This window comes from Saccoglossus kowalevskii, chromosome 19 (assembly GCF_978046115.1).
Source record: "Saccoglossus kowalevskii chromosome 19, keSacKowa6.1, whole genome shotgun sequence".
NCBI lineage: Eukaryota > Metazoa > Hemichordata > Enteropneusta > Harrimaniidae > Saccoglossus > Saccoglossus kowalevskii.
In genome coordinates, this window is record NC_140659.1 from 7,102,056 (window position 1) to 7,122,420 (window position 20,365).

The 20,365-nt window shown below is 36.4% G+C and overlaps 1 protein-coding gene across 1 annotated transcript; it reads left to right on the forward strand.

Annotated features, from left to right (window-relative positions):
• Positions 1 to 3,639: 3,639 nt before the first annotated feature.
• Positions 3,640 to 9,861, forward strand: LOC100369402 (large ribosomal subunit protein eL34-like). Its single transcript, XM_002730953.4, has 6 exons — positions 3,640 to 3,719; positions 3,888 to 3,958; positions 4,147 to 4,160; positions 7,421 to 7,500; positions 8,827 to 8,930; positions 9,725 to 9,861. Exons 2-6 carry the CDS (start codon positions 3,894 to 3,896, stop codon positions 9,804 to 9,806), a joined length of 345 nt encoding a protein of 114 aa, XP_002730999.1. The 5' UTR covers positions 3,640 to 3,719; positions 3,888 to 3,893; the 3' UTR covers positions 9,807 to 9,861.
• Positions 9,862 to 20,365: the final 10,504 nt, after the last annotated feature.

Here is a 20,365-nt window from a genome sequence, read left to right on the forward strand (position 1 = left end):
CACCCCTCAGTCACTGTAACCCATTAGTTCCATTATTTGAATGAGGACAGTGGCGGCCCGGGGTGTGTGTGCAATAACGGGTTACACATGTAACATTCCCACCGAATCCTGTAAACACATAATAATGGGCAGGGCGAAGTGGTTAGTTTATTTCAAAAAAAATACCCCGTAATGTATATAAAAAAATGAATGCATGTATACCAGGGTTATAGCCTGAACAATGAAAATACTTCAGGCTGTCTACAAATTTTATCGAAACTGAATGAAAAATAACAGTTACTAGTCTGTAGCCGTAGACTTATAGTCTATTATTTTGTTGGTTATTTTGTAATTTACAGGGAATTTTCATCTTGGAAAATTTGACAGGTTTGTACAGAATTTTGTCTGTCAAGTGAAATTGTGTATCAATCTAAAATGACAAGGCGGACAGGCGCATGGCTCTAAAAGCCATATCGTACGCTATAGTGTCGTCAGAAATGTGTTCTCAACACAGACTAGCACGGTACGGTTACAATACGACTCCGTAGTTTGAAGTGCCGCATATACGTAAACAAAAACAAAGTTGTACGAACAACGATGGGAAAACATTATTTCAGTCGGGTTTAACATAACAAAGTTACAGACTGTCATTTTAGCCCCATGATCAAAATCCAAATGAATGAGGTACTCGTGGCAATCCAAATCAATCGATCAGTCAGATAATCAATCAATTGCTTTATTAACCCTAGGAAAACATAAAAGTAGCACACATGTGATAATATAGCCGAGCAAAAATGACAGATTAAACTATGAAGATCAAATTGAAATTTTTTACATCAAATTCACCTTATTCGCAGCTGATTTTATGCCCACATCAAGCAGATTCCGAATCTAGGAGCCTGATATATAAATGAATGCAGGCCATATTTAGTAATATTAACATATAATATAATAAATTTAAATTCTTATACTTTTAAATTCACATTGGATTGTTTTTTGAGGTATCATATTTTAATGCAAATGAGAGCTTTATTATCTAGTACGTGTATATACCATATTATATATACTATTTTGTCTTTGTAAACGGACAGTGTGGTTAACTTGGATTCCCGGGATGGAGTACTTTGAATAAAATATGGTACGCAAGCTGAAGTAAAAAAAACGCGTAAAAAGGGATGTTATTTACTTATTTGACGCGTATACGCCTGTACCGCGTTTAGGGTTGAATATTTTAAAATATATAAATAAAGTGTGAAAGAAGAAATCTCATGAATTCATGTTACCTCAACTTGGAAACAGTATGATTTTAGTATGTATATAGGGTATCTATTTTAAATTTGTTGCCCTGAAAACAGGTATAATTTCACAAAAATAAGTACGTGTTTAGAGGCTATACTTCAGCATGGGTACCACGTCTGACTTGGAGAACCTCCCCGGATTTGGAGTAGAGATTCGTGAGTAGTTTTGTAATTAAAATTGTTAATGCCACAGTTATTCCAGACTGCTGCAATATTGAATGACTGGATATTAAAAAAAAACGTAACAAAAATTAATACAATGATTAAATGCAATTATACCACTCTTTATATGTGTCCTTAAATGGGGCACTTCTAGTTAAGCCTAATCTCACAACAAATTTACTTTCTGGATTAAAATTACAATGGATAACAAAGAATAGATTAACTTTGTAAACGACATAAACAATAGTGTCCCATGATTCTTTGGTGCAATCCATGGGATTGAGCGGTTCCCCTTTAAGTTGTTCTGGGCATGGTGTTTATTTCTCGTAGAAGATATTTTTCGTCTTGCATCTGTTTTCAGCATTTACTCAGAGAGTACTCTTTTTGACAACATTTTAGAAAAGTACTTTTTCCTTCTCCAAGCAGTCCGCGTTTACTGGATTCGTTGTTCTTAATAATAATGCCTTTTTACTAGGAGATGGTTGTTTTTTGCCCTCATTTACAAGCAAGCGTTTTTTTTTCCCAAAAATATTTTATTCTAATATGATCTATTAAATTGATAGTACAACTTTTCCCATACTATTTAAAACGGGACGTTTGTTTTGAAGAGCGACACTCTGGATTCGAAGCTACGATATCTAGATCGACAAACTCTGTGGATGCATGATAGTCACTTTAATCACAGTCCCTCGCAACTGTTGAGAGCAATGCTCTACTGAATAAGCCAAGGTCGCGGTTTGTGATATAATGCAACATGTAGTTGAAACTCCTATTATTAAGAAAGCCTTCCTAATTAAAAAGTCTGTCAAAAGTAAGTGGTACAATGTACTTAACTCAGTACTGAAATCTACAAATACAAAATCTATCAGATATTGACAATAATGAACTAAAATCGTCACAAACGTCACGGATATATGACAAAATAAAAAACGTATTTATAAAGCATTGAATTACCCCCCCCCCAATTAATGATGATAACAGACAATACACTAATACAAAAAACAAACTAAGGACATACAAATTATTTAAAACAAATTAATTTTATTTTGGAAAACTATTTAATAACACTAAGAAATAAAGAAGCGAAAAGTACTTTAACTAAATTCAGACTGAGCATTCACAGTCTAGAGATTGAAAGAGGAAGACACAACAGAATCAAAAGTAGCGACATAATCTGCAAATTGAGTAACAAAAATGATAATTTATACAAAGAAGCTGAAAAGATTACCACTGACTTTATAAATCTGACACCTGAAAATAAATTCATAAAAAAATTTCAAATAATAACTTAACAATTCCCTTGGCACAATATCTAAAAAATAGCTTTGTCATTAGACCATATCACCTACATAATCATTTTACGGGTATTGTTAATTAACCGACTGTTAACGATGACGGCCGAGTAGGGGTACTCTAAACTTCAATCAGGAAATAAGAAAATCAGATAAATACAAATAGGTCTTGAGGGTTTCTATTGAATACAATAATTTGTATAATAATTTTATTGAGATAACACCATGTCTAAGTTATACAGCAGTATGGTCTCTAAATACACTGCGTATTTAATTCGTTGATTTCACATTGACGTCCGATGATTGGGCAAGGGAGTGTATGTTGACATTATTGTAGTGGCGGTTCTTGTATTCGTATGCTTCATTTTTGTGATCGGGATTTGTACAGCTCCAGCCTATAAACCAATGCCAACATGTTTCTGTTTTTCGATTTACTCTATAGTTATAATTTTTGTTATAGACTGTGACAGAAAATACATTTTGTATACCAACAGTCCCTGGGCTGTGGTATACCATAGCATGGCACCACTGGCACATGGCCGCATATTATATGTACTAGATTTACTACATGCATCTGTTGAGGGCGCCCAACATAAAAACCCATGATCATCAACTCAACGAGTAAATATTATTATTAACATTAATATCTATGTTTATATATTTTATTTTTTTAAGAGAAGTACATCACAGTCTAAATATTGACGAGAATATGTGAAAATACAAAATCAATGACATTTCTACGAATTTAACATTTCATAAATATTAACTGAAATCAAACAAATGGAAATTTAATTCCATAAAATGTTAAAACTTTTGCACTATTATGAATTACATTATGTAGATTGGAATACAACACCACGTTGAGAAAAAAACAGCATTATCTTTAACATTGTCTTGAACGAGGGAGAAACACAAACTGCTCTTCGGATGGCCATTTTCCAATCCCACAATCCACCGCTCGTTCTTTTTGCGGCCATCTTGGATAGGAGTAAGGATGTTTTTTTGTGTTGTTATAGAAAATCCGCCGTCATCGTAGCATATATACACATTACAGGCACCGAGATACTGAAATAAAAATAACACTTTTGTATTTAATGAATGCATGAGCGAATTTTTCGGAAAATACCGTAATAAATGTGATTTTTCCTTTCCCTAGTTCAACATGGGGCAGCGATTGCAGTACAGACGGCGTTTGTCATACAACACGAAATCAAATCGCAAACGAATGTAAGTTATGTGAATACAATTCGCCCGTAATACACTCGATTGGAAATTGATAACCGTTTGACCTTATATCAATAATTGTTGGTATGTTATAGTAATTATTTTTTTCTATTTTCATTTTTAACTACTTTGTTTTGGTTCACGCATTGGATGTCTATGAATCATGGATGTGTAATGTTGTTGTAATGCAGTTCCAAAACTCCTGGTACGTATGTTTAGGAGTTTTGTTCAGTTCTTTTATTCTTAATTCCACCCGTACGGGTCCATATTTAGTCTTATTTTAGTGGTTTGCCTGGGTGTACTCTGTTAACCCCATATTCTGTTACCCGGACCCACAATGTCCTAACATAACAACACAGCACAAGCAAGGTTAGGGGTAGCCCTGCGTACATGGATGTGTAGGGGTGATATTTACATTGGGCTTCTTACGCCACCCCAACACAGCCATGTGAACGGTCACTATGATTTTCTAAAACCCCACATCCCCAGCGGACGTGGCATGGAAAATTACATTTTTTTCAGAAACTTAACCATCCTCCATCAGTAAATGGCACCGATCGTTTCAATAACATTTAATGAACACTCGGTTTGTACCTTACGCATGTCTTGACAATTCTAAAGTGGAAAAATTCACGTTTTGTCGTCAAACTCGCATTTGTCAACAAACTGTGGCAGCCATCTTGAATCACGCGTGACTTAATAGACCATTTTCCGTTCACTGCGAGAATGACGCGTTATGCGTGAAATCGAACGTAAAAACAGGACAAACAAAGGTCATAGCGTCGTAGTCGCGTCAAACATCGCGTGGGATTCGACAAACGCGAAAGTATTTCGGGGACATTTCCATGCTTAATAATGTGCTGTCCACATTTGATGATAGGCAATTTTGATTAAGTGTCGAAGATCGGCCAGTCAATGTAAGCTACGAAATAAAGAAATTCTAGTGCAAAATCAAATCGTTCGATTTTTGCGGCAGACGTTCGACGCGCGTCTTTCATGCATCTCGCGAGATCTCGCAATTGTACGAAAAATCACCTATTGATTAACGGTGATCACGTGATACAACTTTTTCTTGACGTCACAGCCGCGAAAAAGAAATCTGCATGTACTTTCATCGAATCCCGTTCAACGAACACTAAAGAAACATGAATACAACTGTTCAATAAATATTTCATGAATTTATTATTCATTTATTGTGTATTTATTTTGAAAATTAACATAAATGATGTATTATGACTAAAATTTAATTTATTTTTATTTATTTTTAATTTTAAAAACCCATCATGCTGAGCAGTCTCCACCCATCTTTGATCACAGATGTTGTGTTGAGCTGTATATATTTGAGACACATCTGTAGCAGCTATAACCTCCATCATTAAGATTTAGTATACTTTTCTGCCAAGCATGATGGATAACAAAATAATATATTACTTTTTAAAATTAAAGTATTTTTTCTTGAAAATAACTGAACATTTAAACATTTTAGTCAAAAACCACAACAATTATTTGTAAAACAAGTTTTATATTGATTTTCCTCATAGAAAACGCGTTTTCGTCATTCAGCTCTGACGTCATAGTAAAAAGTTTTATCACGTGATCAATCTCGCGTGACCAAAATGGCGTCTCTGTTTATATACTTAAGTACTGTGTATACGCATTTTGGGCAATAAATAGTCTGTTTTAACATCCAAAACTCCCCTACAGTACATCAATTCAACAACCGAGTGTTCATTACAGTATGTTAAGGTGATCGACGCTGCTTTTGGTGCAAAGAGGTACGAATTCGTCCCGAAATGAGACATTTTGTATGACATGTGTAGTGTTTTTGAAAATGCCTATGGTCGTTCACAGGGCTGTGTATTGGGGCGCAGATAAGGTCCCGATGAATAGGAGCGCCTCCACATTCACAGACCTGAACACAGAGCTAGGTTAGGGGAAAGAGTTCCTTAGGGCCCCTCGCCCATAACTCTAATCTACTCCATTTTAATATTGTATATACCCCTCTTTGGCTCACTTGTAATTATTTTGAGAGGCATATTGAATTACATTGGGGGTGGGGGTGCTGGAGTGTGTTATGGTTGGAGGTGAGGGGCCTTAAGGAACTCCTTCTGCTAATCCTACATACAGTGCTGTGTTGTTGATCTGGAATCTCCTTCCACACAGCCCCATGCACTAGTATACCGTAAAAACTCGATTAATTCGTCTCTATTAATTTCGAACGCTAATTTTTAAATGTATCCTTTTAATTCGCGGCGTTCAAAAACATGTTTAAAATTGTATCCTATTAATTCGCGAGCCAGAATAAAGTGGATAACTCGGAATATATTGCATGAAGACATTAAACGTATACATTTTGTTTGAGTTTTTATGTTATTAGCACTTGATGTAGCCGCAATCGCAGATGATCTCCATCATCACATCCTTTCAGTTAGCAGGCAGTTTAGGTTCGGTCAAGATTTGACCTGAAAAAAATCATTCTCCCTCGACACTACAGATGTTGGGCAAGATTATTACTTAGTCGATAAATATCAAGTGTAACATGGTGCGTGGTCCTTGACGCAGTGCGTGCCCGACTATACGCCATGAATGTCGCTAGCCATGAGTCTCAGAGGCACTAAAACAACGTCCTGTAATCGTGTTCATTTGAAAACAAAACAAATCACTAATAAATTTATGAAAACGGCTCTTTGAATCGATCTAAAAGTACTCTTTTAATTCGCGCACCAAAAACCAATAATTTCTGTTTTGACGCTATTAATTCGTGCACTTGAAAAAATAATTATTTTTACTACTGCGAATTAATTGAGTTTTTACGGTAGATGATTACTGAGACTGATGCAACCAAATTGAATGCAGTATTGAGATGTCTCCTCCGTTAAGGTCCAGTTAAATGCATGCTGCGACGAAACATTAGTTGTTCTACTGTAAAACTGCTGGCAAAACACTATAGAATTTTAGGGGGGGCCATCCAACATACGACTTACTTAGGCGCGACTTTGCGAGGGGTCACTTTATCAGGAATACTTTTCTTGACATTAAAATTCCTGTCAAATACAAAGATTTGAGGATATTCACGATAGAAAACAAAATTTCACAAACTTCACTGTCACTTCTAGGAACCTGCTACAAAATTTCACTGACTCGTAGAAATTTGTTTGTAAATTAAAGTGTTTCACATTAGTCGATATCTCTCTGGATTAAACACTTGTATCTATGGTACACTATAATAAATGTTAACTCACACATGTCCACACTATAAGTTCATACAGGCTCCTCATCTAATAAGATTCTGAGTCACTAGGTTGTTTACTGGAACAGTTTGCTTTAAAACCCATCACGGGGGAAACTGCAAAACTAGGTTTTTCATCCCTAACTCCTTGAGCTTCTCATCTCAATGTTATTAAAATAAATTAGGATTATTATATTGGAATGCAATCACAGTTGTCTATGTTCATTTCATTATAGGTGGCAAGCTGGTATATTTATACACCAAAAAGAAGGGAACCGTACCATCATGTGGTGACTGTAAAATGAAATTGTTTGGGGTAAGTACTATGTTCTTGAATTCATGCATCTTGCAGTTTCTTTGTCAGCTGTTTTGTACAGTGTGTAGAAAAATTGTAGTCCTGATATCTCTTGGTTATTAAAGAATTCATGCCTTCAAACTTACATTTTTCCTGTTGGAATTTTGATATCCCTGACATTTCAAATTGAATGACTGAAAAAAAAAGTTTTCTCCTTGCATCTTTTATATGTATGAGCAATAACACAGTGTTAATGTAATTCAAATTTTATAAACAAAATGGTGTAAACCACAACATTATTGTTTTGACCTCAAGATACAGATAGTCAGAATTTTATTTTTTTGAAAACCATCTGACCTCCCCAGCAGTTAACAGGCTGATTCAACTTGATTTCGGAGGAGTGGGCTTTCTTATTTTGGATTAGACCAAAATTACAATATCACATTTGTTCTATTAGAGATTAGAGTCTGATTTAAGTTTGCTGTAGTTATTAACGCCTATTCAAAAGTACAGTGTTTATTGTGGTTAAGTGTGAATGGGTAAACTTCGTTTCGACAATGAGCCATTATCACAGTAAAAATTGTTAAATTCTTCTTCAACGCTCAGTTTATTTTTTTGAAAACTACTGTAAAACACTTTGAAATAGCTACATATCATTTTAGCGAATTTGACTCAATGAATGAATTAACTGAATCTTAACTTAGCTAAAGTGCCAGCAATCTCACTGAGAATATACTATATTCTAATTAGCGACATTTTAATTTAGAGAAATTGCGAATTAGCTAAATTAGCTAAAATAACATACTAGCTAAAAAGACGCGTTTTACACTAATTTCTTGATTAAAGAAAACAAATTTAATTTGTCTACATTATTATAATCACACCGAGTAATGATCAACAAGTGCAATACTTCAAAAACAAGTAAGTTATTCACTTGTGAAACACAGCATGACAGGATTGCCCTATTGTACCGTCGTGATCATTTGCTACTAAGCAATGCATTCGTGTTTGTTTTTTTAAACTGCTTTTAGAATATACTTTTCATTACCAACAAAATTAAAAAAATTAATGCATATTACTTTAAATGTACTATTTTCTTTAACAACTGTAATTTTTCAACATTTCGTCTATTTTAGAACCAAATTAAGGTCTAAATTAGAGCGACTCCCATTCAAGAGATTATTGGTATGCAAATTATATTGAAATTGTCTGTGTATTGTGCAGATATGTCTGTGGTAATGAAAGTTATACGGAATTAAATTGTCTTTTGTATTTGTGTCTGGGTGAAGTGCAAAGCTTTCTGCTGTCTGCAGCTAATAGTACTATCATATTCTTATTTGTTGACAGGTTATTGCTGCTCGTCCTAAACGCCTAATGTCTTTATCGAAAACTAAGAAACATGTAACAAGAACGTATGGTGGTTCTAGATGCAATAAATGTGTCAGACAAAGGTCTGTGTAAGATTTGTTACACTATAGCAAGGTTCTCCCTAGGTTATTATATTCTTTTTGGATAAACAATAGAGCCAATTCAGAATAACAATGAGTACAATAGACACATTTCATTGTTATGCAAATTAACAAATATTCTATTCCATTTTTTGCGGAGAACACTGCTATAGAATACAGGGGTTGACAAATGCAGTGTTTTCTTTGATGTCTGTTCAAATGTGATTTTCAACGTGTGAAGTTGCATATTAATATTTCAAGACAAATTACAAATGTCGATTAAAATTTTTGAATTTCTGAACAAAAAAAAACATGCCTTCACAACACATTATATCCTGTTGAACACATTTGATTGATACATGCGGTTTTGAGTTAGTTAATAGTTGACAGAACGCTTTCTTCGTGACTCGATCAAGCTAAATGATAATGAAATTTGGAAAATTCTAAATCATTTAATGATCATTATCCAAACTTGTTTCCTTGAAGAAAATACTGAGTTCCCTTCCACAATGTTGAGCTCTACTGCTGCAGGCATTTTAAATTGAAAATGTGCAGGGTCATATTTCAAAAATTAGTTTTTTCTAAAGACTTGCAAATAACCAGCCCCAGAAATTAACTTCTATAATATCAGGAGTCAAGTGTTTGCCTGCCTGCCTTGTCCACCTTAAAGTCAGACAGCCTTGAAGACACCAGTGAAATAATAGTGTAAAGCAGTTTCCAGTACAGGATTCATAAATTCAATTTTGTAATTCAATGCAAGTCACATTCATTTTGGCGTTTTCTTATTCCTATTTCAGGATTGTGAGGGCGTTTCTTATTGAAGAACAGAAGATTGTCGTAAGGGTGCTAAAAGCACAAGCCAGCAAGAAGAAGGCATAAACCAACATTCTTTGATTTGTAATTACATAATGTATTAAAAAGTTGCTGGGATAAATGTCTTTTCCTTGCTTTTTATTCTGCATAACACAAAGCTCTGAGTACAAGGACTCATCTGGGATACAAGTCTAACTCGAGACTTTATATCCTAGAACAGGAAGTATATAGGCTTTACCAGATTTGAAAGCTGCTGCTCCAAACCATCATCAGTAGATGTACAGTTTGGGGAAATTCTGAAGGACGTTCAGCATGTCCTGACAACTATCGGTATTCTACACAAAATTCACGCAGTGGAAATTGTTGACTAAATAATTGCATGAAATTGTGGTTTTACCTGATGGTTCAAAACAAACTGAACCAAACTTGCTTGTATTGGAACAAGCACAATTCAGTTAGAATTTGCTTTCATTTCTTAGTTCTGTGGTTACACCTAGGTCGTAAATGGAGTCGGGGAAAATTTGGCACTAAACATGTCAAAGTTAACTTTATCTTAGGTCATACAAATCAATGCATATAAAATGTTCTACAGTACATTAAAGTTGTATATCATTCACTTGTGCCGATGTAGCACTACCGAAAATTATTAATTATATTTGTACAGGGAAGTTTATGCAGATGTGAAGTTGGTGGATTTTACACCATTGTTCATGGACTAGTGCCGCTCAATTTGTGTTATCAGGTAAAAAATAATTAAAATGTGCCCAAATTTCTCTCAAGCTGTTATTCCAGCATAGAAGGTACCTTCCATGATCCCAGCAATATCACAGCACAGAGGCTTGTCAACTTGGTGTATACTAGTATTCAAAACTCTAACCTGACTACGAAGGGTGTTCTATGATGGCATAATAAAAGATGCTGTCGTGTATTATCGCAATTGAAATGTGCTGCTGCAGCAATGCGTACACTGTTATCACTGGCCCTACAATGGTGCATTTTTAACTCTTGAACAACGTACTGGAACACTTAAAACAAAGATTTGCTGTAAATAAAGTCTAGCAATGGAGAACATAGTGATTTGATTTAGAAGCATGAGATTGTAGGATTAAGGTAGCAAGACTATTAATTGCATACTTGTTTTCATCTTCTAATTGTGACTAAATGGCTATCAAAAGACCAAGGAAAGTATAACATCTTGGAATGGCCAGACTTCAAGCTTTCCAAAAGTGTTTTTCATGCCCATATCTGCATTTTACGATGTGTTACTCAAATGTAAAAAATTACCTTTTCTTTTAAAAAAGTAATTACGCATTCATGCTGGTGATAAGAAGTTGCTAAATTGAATGTGCCTTGTCAGTTTTATTCAAGCAACGTAGCATGCTGAATTTTAGTTTTAGTCAACTCAAACCACAACACGTTGGTAAATAATCCACGAAATAGTTTGTCTGGATACATTCAAGTTCCTCTTTGTTACCTTAGAGCTGTGAAAATTTGGTGTTAATCAGACGACAATAAGTAAAGTTATTTTTTTGTTAAGTCCTCTTATTTTGAAAAACAAACTTAGAAAACAGCAACGGCAATAAATTTCCAAGCTTGTTTATTGGCGCAACCAATTTCTTTTCACATCAAGGTTTGTTTTAACACTTATAGGGGGATCCCAATGTTATGAGGCTATTGGAAACAAAAAAATAAAGGAATGGGATAGCTATAACTCGGTAAAATCGGCAGATGAGAACACCATTGTGTCTGACACATTAATATGCAAATGACTAATCCGTCAAACAAACAGGGACGGGGACTAACAACTTAAGTACCGGTAGTCGTAAACACTCATTGCCTGGCAGATAGCTACTGATAACACATCGTAACATTATAGACTACATGAGATGGCGAAAGATCACAAGACCTCTAAATGCAGACTGGCAGAGTAGTTATTTAATTCTAAGGCTACAAAACAATCAAGCTCTCACAGGCAAATGCCACTGATGCTGCTATGTTTCCTTTCAAAAAGTCTACATTTTAACTAACTTACATAACATTCTGTATTTTGTTGACTTATCATTTGAAAATTTATAGTTCATTTCATTAATTTATAAATCAATAAATGTGAAAATCATAATTTTCAATACAAATAATAGTCACGCTGCCTTGAGAACTACATTCAGAAGAGTGCAATGGCCTTATCTGACTTGCACCCATTGCCGGAAACCATCTATAGATGTATAATTTTGGGAAAATTCTGAAAGCATTTAGTGAGTCCTGCACAAAATTTATAATAGGAAAGAGGGACCAAACCCCTATTTCAAATGGAATACTCTAAAATACTTTATTTTAGCTGGAATTAATTTTCGCTGAAAAGAATTTTTGGGTGTTTTGTATGGAATTTAATTTCACTGATTTTTGACAAGTTGAATATAAAATATAGGAAAAAAGGTATATTCACTGGATTTTATTTTCTCCTTAGTGAAAATAGAGAAAATTAATTCCAAGCGAAAATAAAGTATTTTACAGGAGGGTATGAGGGAACGTTTGTATGAGGGAATTTTATAATCATTGTCCTCGTATGAAATAACTTGAAAAATCATAGAGCCCTCCCAAAATTCAATGACCAAAATCATGTTCCATATACAATGTAGCTCAATGGGCATTGTTGCCATGTGATCTGTGTAAAAGTCCTAAAACACTTTTCACACTTTGCACCACTATTCCCCTACTTTGCACTCGAGCTTCAAAATTTACACTACTACCGTAAAATCTGTATTAGAAGCCGCATCCCTAATAGAAGTTGCACCCATTCTTTTTGAATGTTTGAGAACCAAAAATTCATCATTTCTCATATGTGTAGATGCTCTAATAGAAGCCGCATCCCCTGTAGCATTGTACCATTTTAATAGAAGCCGCGGTTTCTTTTTACAGTATTACACTACTTTGCACTCTAGCTTCACAATTTACACCACTATTCCACTACTTTGCACTCTAGCTTCACAATTTACACTACTATTCCACTACTTTGCACTATAGCTTTACAATTTACACCACTATTCCACTACTTTGCACTCTAGCTTTACAATTTACACCACTATTCCACTACTTTGCACCTCAGGTTCACAATTTACACCACTATTCCACTACTTTGCACTCTAGCTTTACAATTTACACCACTATTCCACTACTTTGCACCTCAGGTTCACAATTTACACCACTATTCCACTACTTTGCACCTCAGGTTCACAATTTACACCACTATTCCAATACTTTGCACTCTAGCTTCACAATTTACACTACTATTTGACTACTTTGCACTCTACTTTCACAATTTACACCACTATTCCACTACTTTGCACTCTAGCGTCACAATTTACACTACTATTCCACTACTTTGCAATTTAGCTTCACAATTTACACTACTATTCCACTACTTTGCACTCTAGCTTTACAATTTACACCACTATTCCACTACTTTGCACTCTAGCTTTCCAATTTACACCACTATTCCACTACTTTGCAGTCTAGCTTTACAATTTCACCACTATTCCACTACTTTGCACCCCAGGTTCACAATTTACACCACTATTCCAACTACTTTGCACTCTAGTTTCACAATTTACACCACTATTACACTACTTTGCACGCTAGCTTTACAATTTACACCACTATTCCACTACTTTGCACTCTAGCTTTACAATTTACACCACTATTCCACTACTTTGCACTCTACCTTCACAATTTACACCACTATTCCACTACTTTGCACTCTAGCTTTACAATTTACACCACTATTCCACTACTTTGCACCTCAGGTTCACAATTTACACCACTATTCCACTACTTTGCACCTCAGGTTCACAATTTACACCACTATTCCAATACTTTGCACTCTAGCTTCACAATTTACACTACTATTTGACTACTTTGCACTCTACTTTCACAATTTACACCACTATTCCACTACTTTGCACTCTAGCGTCACAATTTACACTACTATTCCACTACTTTGCAATTTAGCTTCACAATTTACACTACTATTCCACTACTTTGCACTCTAGCTTTACAATTTACACCACTATTCCACTACTTTGCACTCTAGCTTTCCAATTTACACCACTATTCCACTACTTTGCAGTCTAGCTTTACAATTTCACCACTATTCCACTACTTTGCACCCCAGGTTCACAATTTACACCACTATTCCAACTACTTTGCACTCTAGTTTCACAATTTACACCACTATTACACTACTTTGCACGCTAGCTTTACAATTTACACCACTATTCCACTACTTTGCACTCTAGCTTTACAATTTACACCACTATTCCACTACTTTGCACTCTACCTTCACAATTTACACCACTATTCCACTACTTTGCACTCTAGCTTTACAATTTACACCACTATTCCACTACTTTGCACTCTAGTTTCACAATTTACACCACTATTCCACTACTTTGCACTCTAGCTTTACAATTTACACCACTATTCCACTACTTTGCACTCTAGCTTCACAATTTACACTACTATTCCACTACTTTTCACTCTAGCTTCACAATTTACACCACTATTCCACTACTTTGCACTCTAGCTTCACAATTTACACTACTATTCCACTACTTTGCACTCTAGCTTCACAATTTACACCACTATTAAACTACTTTGCACTCTAGTTTCACAATTTACACTACTATTCCACTACTTTGCACTCTAGCTTCACAATTTACACTACTATTCCACTACTTTGCACTCTAGTTTCACAATTTACACTACTATTCCACTGCTTTGCACTCTAGTTTCACAATTTACACCACTATTCCACTACTTTGCACTCTAGCTTCACAATTTACACCACTATTCCACTACTTTGCACTCCAGATTCACAATTTACACCACTATTCCACTACTTTGCTCTCTAGCTTCACAATTTACACCACTATTCCACTACTTTGCTCTCTAGCTTCACAATTTACACCACTATTCCACTACTTTGCACTCCAGATTCACAATTTACACCACTATTCCACTACTTTGCTCTCTAGCTTCACAATTTACACCACTATTCCACTACTTTGCTCTCTAGCTTCACAATTTACACCACTATTCCACTACTTTGCACTCCAGATTCACAATTTACACCACTATTCCACTACTTTGCAATCTAGCTTCACAATTTACACCACTATCCCACTACTTTGCAGTCTAGCTTCACAATTTACACCACTATTCCACTACTTTGCACTCTTGCTTCACAATTTACACTACTATTCCACCACTTTGCACTCTAGCTTCACAATTTACACCACTATTCCACTACTTTGCACTCTAGCTTCACAATTTACACTACTATTCCACTACTTTGCACTCTAGCTTCACAATTTACACCACTATTCCACTATTTTGCACTCTAGCTTCACAATTTACACCACTATTCCACTACTTTGCACTCTAGCTTCACAATTTACACCACTATTCTACTACTTTGCAGTCCTGTTTCACACTTTGCAGCAGTATTCTACTAAATTACACACTAGCTTGCACCACTATTCCACTACTTTGCACTCCTGTTTCACACATGGCAGCAGTATTCTACTAAATTACACACTTGCTCCCACCACTATTCCACTACTTTGCACTCCTGTTTCACACTTGGCAGCAGTATTCTACTAAATTACACACTTGCTCCCACCACTATTCCACTGCTTTGCACTCCTGTTTCACACTTGGCATCAGTATTCTACTAAATTACTCACTAGCTTGCACCACTATTCTACTACTTTGCACTCCTGTTTCACACTTTGCAGCAGTATTCTACTAAATTACACACTAGCTTGCACTACTATTCCACTACTTTGCACTCCTGTTTCACACTTGGCAGCAGTATTCTACTAAATTACACACTTGCTCCCACCACTTTTCCACTACTTTGCACTCCTGTTTCACACTTTGCAGCAGTATTCTACTAAATTACACACTAGCTCGCACCACTATTCTTCTACTTTGCACTCCTGTTTCACACTTTGCAGCAGTATTCTACTAAATTACACACTAGCTCGCACCACTATTCTACTACGTTGCACTCCTGTTTCATACTTTGCAGCAGTATTCTACTAAATTACACACTAGCTCGCACCACTATTCTTCTACTTTGCACTCCTGTTTCATACTTTGCAGCAGTATCACACTACTTTGCACTCTATCCACTACTTTGCTCTTTAGTTTCACACTTTGCACCAGTATTCCACTAATGTATACTCTTGTTTCACACTTTGCACCACTATACCACAGCTTTGCACACTCGTTTCACGTTTTGCGCAACTGTTCAACCACTTTGAACTATAGTTTCACCCTTTGCACCACTATTCAAAAACTTTGCACTCTTGTTTCGTCCTTTCCCCTACTTTTTTTCTATTTTGTACTTTAGCATTTTGCAACAGTTTCCAATACGTTGCTCTCTAGCTTCACACATAGAACCACTATTCAACCACTTTGCATTCTAGTTCCACACTTTTTACCCCCATTTCTCTAATGGACACTCTTTTTGCACACTTTGCACCACTATTACACTTCTTTGTTCTCTACTTTTACGCTTTGCATCACTATTCCACTATTTTGCCCTCTACTTTCACTCATTGTACCACTATTCCACCACTTTGCATTCACGTTTCACACTTTGCACCACTATTCCGCAGTTTTACACGACTTTCCAACAACTCTGCATGCTTGTTTCACCCTTTGCCCCACTTTTCCACAACTGCATACATTCGCATTAGTATTCCACTAAATTACAATCTAGCTTGCACCCCTATTGCACTACTTTGCGCTCTACTTTCACATTTGGCTCTAGTATTACACTAATTTACACTTCAGCTTGCACAACTACTTACTACGTTGCACTCTAGTTTCACACTTTGCACCACTATCTCACTACTTTGCACTCTTGTTGCACCTTATTCAACAGCTTTGCACATTCGTTTCACGTTTTGCACGACTTTTCAACCACTTTGCACTATAATGTCGCAATTTGTACCTCTTTTCGACTATTTTTCACTTTGTTTTCACAGTTTGCATCACCCTTCCAGTACTTTGCACTGCAGTTGCAAGCTTTGCATCACTATTCAACAGCTTTGCACACTCGTTTCACGACGTTGCACGACTTTTCAACAACTTTAATTTGCACTATAATGTCGCACTTTGTACCACTTTTCGACTATTTTTCACTTTGTTTTCACAGTTTGCACCACCCTTCCAGTACTTTGCACTCCAGTTGCACGCTTTGCACCACTATTCAACAGCTTTGCACACTCATTTCACGTTTCATGACGTTGCAACCACTTTGCACTCTAATTTCGTACTTTGCACCACTTTTCCATTACTTTGCTGCCTAGTTTCACACTGTGCACTAGTATTACACTAATTACCCTCTTGTTTCACATTTTGCACCAGTATTCCACTAAATTACACACTAGCTTGCACCACTATTGCACTACTTTGCATTCTGCTTTCACCCTTGGCTCTAGTATTCCCCTAATTTACACTCCAGCTTGCACTATTCTACTACTTTGCACTCCTGTTTCATACTTTGCAGCAGTATCACACTACTTTGCACTCTATCCACTACTTTGCTCTTTAGTTTCACACTTTGCACCAGTATTCCACTAATGTATACTCTTGTTTCACACTTTGCACCACTATACCACAGCTTTGCACACTCGTTTCACGTTTTGCGCGACTTTTCAACCACTTTGAACTATAGTTTCACCCTTTGCACCTCTATTCAAAAACTTTGCACTCTTGTTTCGTCCTTTCCCCTACTTTTTTTCTATTTTGTACTTTAGCATTTTGCAACAGTTTCCAATACGTTGCTCTCTAGCTTCACACATAGAACCACTATTCAACCACTTTGCATTCTAGTTCCACACTTTTTACCCTCATTTCTCTAATGGACACTCTTTTTGCACACTTTGCACCACTATTACACTTCTTTGTTCTCTACTTTTACGCTTTGCATCACTATTCCACTATTTTGCACTCTACTTTCACTCATTGTACCACTATTCCACCACTTTGCACTCACGTTTCACACTTTGCACCACTATTCCGCAGTTTTATACGACTTTCCAACAACTCTGCATTCTTGTTTCACCCTTTGCCCCACTTTTCCACAACTGCATACTTTCGCATTTTGCAAAAGTCTTTCACAACGTTGTCCTCTAGTTTCGCACTGTGCACCACTATTTTTCTAATTGAAACTCGTTTTCACACATTACTCCACTATTACACTACTTTGCATTCTAGTTTCACATTTTACACTAGTATTCCACTAAATTACAATCTAGCTTGCACCCCTATTGCACTACTTTGCGCTCTACTTTCACATTTCGCTCTAGTATTACACTAATTTACACTTCAGCTTGCACAACTACTTACTACGTTGCACTCTAGTTTCACACTTTGCACCAATATCTCACTACTTTGCACTCTTGTTGCACCTTATTCAACAGCTTTGCACATTCGTTTCACGTTTTGCACGACTTTTCAACCACTTTGCACTATAATGTCGCACTTTGTACCTCTTTTCGACTATTTTTCACTTTGTTTTCACAGTTTGCATCACCCTTCCAGTACTTTGCACTCCAGTTGCAAGCTTTGCACCACTATTCAACAGCTTTGCACACTCGTTTCACGACGTTGCACGACTTTTCAACCACTTTAATTTACACTATAATGTCGCACTTTGTACCACTTTTCGACTATTTTTCACTTTGTTTTCACAGTTTGCACCACCCTTCCATCCAGTACTTTGCACTCCAGTTGCACGCTTTGCACCACTATTCAACAGCTTTGCACACTCATTTCACGTTTCATGACGTTGCAACCACTTTGTACTCTAATTTCGTACTTTGCACCACTTTTCCACTACTTTGCTGCCTAGTTTCACACTGTGCACTAGTATTACACTAATTACCCTCTTGTTTCACATTTTGCACCAGTATTCCACTAAATTACACACTAGCTTGCACCACTATTGCACTACTTTGCATTCTGCTTTCACCCTTGGCTCTAGTATTCCCCTAATTTGCACTCCAGCTTGCACCACTATTCTACTACTTTGCACTCCTGTTTCAGTATCACACTACTTTGCACTCTATCCACTACTTTGCTCTTTAGTTTCACACTTTGCACCAGTATTCCACTAATGTATACTCTTGTTTCACACTTTGCACCACTATACCACAGCTTTGCACACTCGTTTCACGTTTTGCGCGACTTTTCAACCACTTTGAACTATAGTTTCACCCTTTGCACCACTATTCAAAAACTTTGCACTCTTGTTTCGTCCTTTCCCCTACTTTTTTTCTATTTTGTACTTTAGCATTTTGCAACAGTTTCCAATACGTTGCTCTCTAGCTTCACACCTAGAACCACTATTCAACCACTTTGCATTCTAGTTCCACACTTTTTACCCCCATTTCTCTAATGGACACTCTTTTTGCACACTTTGCACCACTATTACACTTCTTTGTTCTCTACTTTTACGCTTTGCATCACTATTCCACTATTTTGTCCTCTACTTTCACTCATTGTACCACTATTCCAACACTTTGCACTCACGTTTCACACTTTGCACCACTATTCCGCAGTTTTACACGACTTTCCAACAACTCTGCATTCTTGTTTCACCCTTTGCCCCACTTTTCCACAACTGCATACTTTCGCATTTTGCAAAAGTCTTTCACAACGTTGTCCTCTAGTTTCGCACTGTGCACCACTATTTTTCTAATTGAAACTCGTTTTCACACATTACTCCACTATTACACTACTTTGCATTCTAGTTTCACATTTTACACTAGTATTCCACTAAATTACAATCTAGCTTGCACCCCTATTGCACTACTTTGCGCTCTACTTTCACATTTCGCTCTAGTATTACACTAATTTACACTTCAGCTTGCACAACTACTTACTACGTTGCACTCTAGTTTCACACTTTGCACTACTATCTCACTACTTTGCACTCTTGTTGCACCTTATTCAACAGCTTTGCACACTCGTTTCACGTTTTGCACGACTTTTCAACCACTTTGCACTATAATGTCGCACTTTGTACCACTTTTCGATTATTTTTCATATTGTTTTCACAGTTTGCATCACCCTTCCAGTACTTTGCACTCCAGTTGCAAGCTTTGCACCACTATTCAACAGCTTTGCACACTCGTTTCACGACGTTGCACGACTTTTCAACCACTTTAATTTGCACTATAATGTCGCACTTTGTACCACTTTTCGACTATTTTTCACTTTGTTTTCACAGTTTGCACCACCCTTCCATCCAGTACTTTGCACTCCAGTTGCACGCTTTGCACCACTATTCAACAGCTTTGCACACTCATTTCACGTTTCATGACGTTGCAACCACTTTGTACTCTAATTTCGTACTTTGCACCACTTTTCCACTACTTTGCTGCCTAGTTTCACACTGTGCACTAGTATTACACTAATTACCCTCTTGTTTCACATTTTGCACCAGTATTCCACTAAATTACACACTAGCTTGCACCACTATTGCACTACTTTGCATTCTGCTTTCACCCTTGGCTCTAGTATTCCCCTAATTTGCACTCCAGCTTGCACCA

What these genes read in the sequence shown, in the direction of transcription:
- LOC100369402 (XM_002730953.4), top strand. Translation starts at nt 3,894, where the DNA reads ATGGGGCAGCGATTGCAGTACAGACGGCGTTTGTCATACAACACGAAA. An exon ending in GTAAAATGAAATTGTTTGGG is followed by an intron (nt 7,501 to 8,826) that starts GTAAGTACTATG and finishes ATTTGTTGACAG; the next exon opens with GTTATTGCTGCTCGTCCTAA. An exon ending in AATAAATGTGTCAGACAAAG is followed by an intron (nt 8,931 to 9,724) that starts GTCTGTGTAAGA and finishes TTCCTATTTCAG; the next exon opens with GATTGTGAGGGCGTTTCTTA.